Source organism: Leiobunum rupestre, chromosome 1 (genome assembly GCF_980474605.1).
Source record: "Leiobunum rupestre chromosome 1, qqLeiRupe1.1.hap1, whole genome shotgun sequence".
In the NCBI taxonomy this organism is placed as follows: Eukaryota; Metazoa; Arthropoda; class Arachnida; order Opiliones; family Sclerosomatidae; genus Leiobunum; species Leiobunum rupestre.
Genome location: NC_143384.1, coordinates 84,355,329 through 84,361,427, shown reverse-complemented (window position 1 = coordinate 84,361,427; position 6,099 = coordinate 84,355,329). Strand labels below are relative to the sequence as shown.

General features: G+C 35.3%; 1 protein-coding gene across 1 annotated transcript; it reads left to right on the top strand.

The window, feature by feature from the left end:
- The first annotated feature begins 555 nt into the window (after window positions 1-555).
- Window positions 556-2,215, top strand: LOC149968619 (cytochrome P450 2G1-like). Its single transcript, XM_090168005.1, has 4 exons — window positions 556-736; window positions 804-983; window positions 1,906-1,999; window positions 2,059-2,215. The coding sequence occupies exons 1-4, from the start codon at window positions 556-558 to the stop codon at window positions 2,213-2,215; spliced, it is 612 nt and encodes a 203-aa protein (XP_090024131.1).
- The last annotated feature ends 3,884 nt before the right edge of the window (window positions 2,216-6,099 follow it).

Sequence of the window (6,099 nt, the reverse complement as noted above, 5' to 3'; positions counted from 1 at the left end):
AATCCTAATAATATTTTTATCACTAAAAATAGTTATAAATGATTGAGATTAAAACAATTATTTTTCTATTGATGAATTCAATATTTGCAAGAACTAAATTTGGTCCAATTTCGACCTTTTTTGTAACTAATTATAGACGTTTTCTCGAGGAATAGAACGAAGCTTATATGGCTAGATGGGGTTATTTAATTTGCGAAAATGATGTTTTCCATTTGAGTGAAGGGAAGGCTCTGACGTTCTCAGTCACTTAAATACCTTTCAATAAATTAAACCTTATTGAATATTCTGTTTCAACGGATTATCTTCTCAGCTGTGTAGATTAGACTTTCCTCTTGAATAGAAAGAGACATGACCGCTAAAATTCTCACCTTTAGAACAATTTAAGCGAAGGAATACTTCCATGCCTTCTTTATCTTACGGCTCGCCTTAGTCTCTATTAGTTCTACACTGAGAATTTCACTTATCGAGAACGAAAAAAAATGTAAATGCTCAAGGACATTTCTTCGCATTTCTTAAAAATTTATCTCTTTATGGGCGACACGTTTTGGAAACAGGATGGAAGCTCTCTTTCCAGGCAATTTCATTCCGGATGATTTCCAAAGCTCCAATAATGGAACGACGTGGTTGGGGGCTCTGCTGGTCGGGCTGGTGACCTTTCACCTTGTCAAACTATGGTTGACCATCAGCGAACTTCCACCCGGGCCAATTCCTCTTCCTGTTGTTGGAAATTTGCTATGTAAAGTTGTCTTTTAAGTTCTGGTATGAGTCGTACTTGGAGATGCGTCACAGATTTAACTTTCTAGCGTTTCTATCGAGCGAACCCAAGAGAGAAATTCTGATGGACATGAAGAAACGCTTTGGAGGAATATTTACAGTTTTCGCAGCTGGGACACCGTTTGTCATCGTGGCTGATTGGCAATTGGCTAAAGAGGGACTCATCATCAAGAAGAACGACATCATTTCAAGAGGAGACACGAGATCTGGTCAGATAAATAATTAATTAATTACGAAATTGATTAACTGTAATAATTTAATTTAAAGCAAGTGTCGGCTCAAGTGTAGTTGCGTTCTCACTCGACAGTTGTCACCACCGTGCAAATTTAAACAAGTTGATTAGGCACATTACCCAGCATAATTTACCTATATGGCGTGGCTCAAAAGCATGCTTTTAGGTCATTGGGTATTCGTAATTACGTATCAGAAAGGACTATTTGTAATCACGTGCTCAGTCGACCTCGTTTGGATTGGCTATTCAGCAAACACGTAATTGTCGACTAGAAAATAAACGATAAAACGTTTTTGAAAGGCGATACGTGGAAGCACCTTCCCGGCGATCTGAGCAACCATAGCCATCTTCGATACATAGACCGAATCAAAAATAACGTAGGAAATGATAGAGCCGACACTTGCTTTAATACCATTATTATTAACAGATCGGCATATTTAGAGGTCGGCGTTTGAATAAGAAATTATCAAATTATTTATTTTTATTCATAACCGCAAAAAATATACGAAAAAACCGATTATTTTTGCATGTTAAATCGTTGTTTATTCGTATAAAATGTTCATAAAAAACCATTAACCCAACGTTTTATGGTTAATCGAAATTTTGCCGGTTAATTTATTCGTTCCGCCGACCTCTAGGCATATTAAAGGTTAAGTCTAGTTATCGTATCAAAAACACATGATTTTACTAACCCTATCAAGATAACAGTTAGCTGGTTCACATTTATACCTGAAAAGAAACAAAAACTAAAATTTATCTTTAAACGAATTTACACTAAGCTACATTATATTCTCTAAAATTTCATGAAATATTTAAATAAATGTTATCGTCAACTACGAATAAATTAACTTAAAACTTAACCTCGTGACCTTCTCTTAACGATAATTCAAATTATTCAGCCAAACATATGAGAAACGAATTTGTGGCAATTGCTAACGACGTAAGCGATCGAAAGTGGGAGGTGACCAGGAAAGTAGGCGGAGCTGCGATCAGGTATTAGAGCGAACAACGGGAAAAAAATAGTTTAACAAAATTTTTTAAATTTTTGAAAGAAAATTTGTCGATGGAGATAAACTGGCCACGACCGTACACAACGTCACCAAAGATTTGGTCAGAAAAATGCTAAAGGCTGAAGGCGAACCAATCGAACCGTGTACTGATGTCCAGATGTTGGTATTAAGCATCATCGCTGAAACTGCTTTTGGGTAAGAGAGGGGGATGTCCCGCTGGTGATTGAGAATTTCATTCTCAATCACCAGCGGGACACAAAGAGCTTGGCTCCCGCCGTTCACCCGCGCCTCTCCCGTTCCTCCCCCACCCGCGCCTCTCCCCCATCTCAATCACCAGAATTTCTAATCACCAGAATTTCTAATCACCAGAATTTCTAATCACCAGAATTTCTAATCACCAGAATTTCTAATCACCAGAATTTCTAATCACCAGAATTTCTAATCACCAGATTCTCGTTCCTCCCTTAATCACCAGAATTTCTAATCACCAGATGCTTTCCCCCATCTCAATCACCAGAATTTCTAATCACCAGAATTTCTATTCACCAGATTCTCGTTCACGGGTTGCTTTCCCCCATCTCAATCACCAGAATTTCTAATCACCAGATTCTCCCGTTCACCGGTTGCTTTCCCCCAAACCCCATTCACTGGATACTTTATCTCTCGTTCACCAGCTCCTTTCCCCCATTGCTTTCACCCCTTCTAATCACCAGTTGCTTTCCCCCATCTCTAGGCAATAAAAACAACCATAATTGTTATCTCTCATACTATCGAACCCAATCGCTAGAAATTGGCTTTTTCCCCATTCGCTATAAATCGCAGCAGTTTGCCAGAATTAGTTTTATCTCTCCGAAATAATTAATGTACCCAAAATTGGACCGCCAGTTTATTATTCTTTTTAGGGGAATCTCTATGGGAGTTTAACATTACAATAAAGCTAAAAGGTCCAGTTTGGGGTACATTTGGTCCGAAATGGGGTACATAGGGCCGAAAATGGTGACTTTGGTCGTTTTTGGGGTACATTTGGTCCATTTTGGTCCATTTTTGGGTACATCCCTGCTTTCCCCCATCCCCATTCTCCAAAATTAGTTTTCCTCGCGCAGATATCTGGAGATTAGATTTTTACCCGTTTGCTTATCGCTTCAGAACTCCTTAATTTTCTAATCTCTAGGCAATATAAACAAGTTATTTACATTTAATTTTTTATTTTAGAACTTTGTTTTACATGTTAGTAGGTACTATCAGATATTCCATTAGATGATTATCTTGTACATTACACAATTAAAACAAATTAAAGTAGTTAAGTTTACAGGCATTTAAATGGGGTGAAACGATCTCCTGCAACTTAATTTAATTAAAAGTTCTAACTCACGTATTTGTAGTGTTTAGCAGCAGTATCGTCTTCTTCTTCTTCTTCAGGTACAGGTGAGATGTATTTGTCAGCGACCGTAGTTGCTTTTGGCGTCGGTGGAATGTCCCATTCTAGCGAGATGTACTTTTTTTTCCGATGGTGAATTATCCCTCGACGGACAGTGTGGAAAGAATCTGGCATGTTCCTATTCTGGTACGTCTCCTGATTCCCATCCTTCTAATACGCCGTGGCACTTGTAACATCGTACTTCATCGCCCCGCTGAATATAGTAGAATCCAGCCTTCGCTAGTTGCTCCTTAGTAACGTGGGGATTTTTCCAGTGACGAAAAGTTTCAAGTCGATACACTTCGATGTCCATAGCTGATCTAGACCAAATACGTTCTATAGTTTCAAATGATACATTCTCTAAGCCTACATTTACCCCTAAGTCTACTAAACCTAATTTTATCAATATGGTTTAATTTCTACGCTAAAATTCTCAATATAAACGCTTTTTTCAATATGCAAATTGTTTTAAATATGTCTAAAAATATAGTCTATTACAAAGAAAAAAATAGTTACTTACTTACTTTACGGGTAGAAATCCATTGTCGAGCTGTAGAAAAGACTGAGCGATCCGTCAGCAGGTCTTTACTCGTCAATGCGCCGTAGAGAAATGACGCATGGAAAATTAATTTATTCCTATCTTGTTGAGAAAAATTCATCACGTGATCTAAACTTCAAATAACCCTCAAATTCTATTGGCTGTCTCTCTCTGACAGTTTAAACTGCCTCTAATGATTGACGACACATATTAACCCACTTGAGTATTTGGAAAAAACCCTTTGCTACTCGAAGGAGAGTTTTGGAAATACCACGTTGACGATATCAAAATCGAGCTCTCACTTGAAAATGTTTACGGAAAACAATCCTCTTGGAAAATTGAGTTACGTAGAAGATTGCTAAAAAATGGCTAAGTGTTATGTTTTTTTCAATAACGAGTCTTATTTTTTACATTTTAAAGTATTTATTAAGAGTGAAAAATCCCATGACTACACTGACGGCATATCTTAAGTGCCGGTGGAAAAAAATCCATTGCTCAAAGTTCAGTTATCTTATTAAACGTGCGCGTGCACAGAAAAATGAACGAGTCACGTGATAGTAACTTAATTTCTACGCTAATCTTACCCCTACTAGGCCTAATTTCTGTCTAATACATTTCCAATATATATATATATAAAAGAATGCCTAAAAATTTCATTTTAAATATAATAAAATAGCCTAGCTGATTATTATTATTATTATTATAACTTACTTTTCAGCGTGACCTTCAATGACTATTCCCAATGCTAAGACTCTTTATTGAGATAACGAAAACTTTTAGTATACTATTAATACCATTTTGCGAACTACAGTGAAAAAAGTTACAATTTTACGGTAGAAACGTTTTCAAAATACCATTCTCATTTTAAACGCTTTTTCAATAACTTAATTGTCTAAAATATATACTCTACAACAAAAACAAAATAGTAAATTACTTTCTACGCTAATCTTGGCCTAAAAAAAAGCAAAATACTAAATTTAATTTTTAACTCTAATTCAGATTCCTACCTGGTAAGCCTAAATTTGATATACTAAGTATAATATGCCTTAAAGTTCAAATACTGTCTAATACAATAAATATTCATGAAAAATTCTTACTTTGTATGTACAATGAACGCTCCAAAAGGCTGAAAATGTAACATGGGACAAGACAGAATTTCTACACAAACCTTTCCGATTGTATCGTCAAATAAAACAAAGTTCAGCTATCTTATCAATGGTACGCGCGCGCTCGCTCGGAAAAATGAACAAGTCACGTGAGAATCGGTACGTCACGAGCCCCTATGCATAAATGTTAGGGCGTCTTACTACCATTAGATCTAATCGCACTAGCACATTCTCGAAAAATAAACCAGTTCTTGGGAATAAGAGACGGTTTTTTTTATCAAAGATAAGCCAATTTATAGTTTATTGTATGAAAATATTAATTAATTCGGAAATATATTCGATGCTTACTGTTTTTTTTATAAGAATACGCTGAAATACATTTTCCAATACGTAAAAAATTAAAGCTAGACCTAAAAACCTGTAAAGTGTAAATAGTTAAGACTAAATTTCTAACCCTAACCCATGAAAGTACATTTTCCATAAATCATATCCTAACATGAATGCATTTGTTAAGAATACATGGTTTTTTTTTAAAAAATACGCTAATTAATTTCGTAAAACAAGCATAGATTTTAGTTAGCCCTTCCTCCAAAATGTCCAATAGAGCTAGTACATTCTCGATAAATATACATGTTCTTGGGGGAATAAGAGACGTTTTTTATCAAAGTAAGCCAAGTTTAAAGCTTATTGTCATTGGTTCCATAACAAAAACCATATTGTAACGTGATAATGGCTGCTCACTAATCCCAATTCCATGTGAAACTCTTCCAGTTTCTTTAAGTTCCTTTTGAGTTACAAAATAGGGTTTTAGAAATAGATTTTTCCTATTTCATTAAATATAAGTATTAAAATTAGAATTGCTTCATTAAATTATGCATTTGTACTGTACTGTACACAATACCTGCATTTGAAATTGTATAACATAAAAACACAGTTTTTAAAAAAAATATATCAAGGTTTTCAATTCAGTTAAAAATAATTAAATTAGTTGTATTGTGTTTATATTTTTAACTTAATTGCAT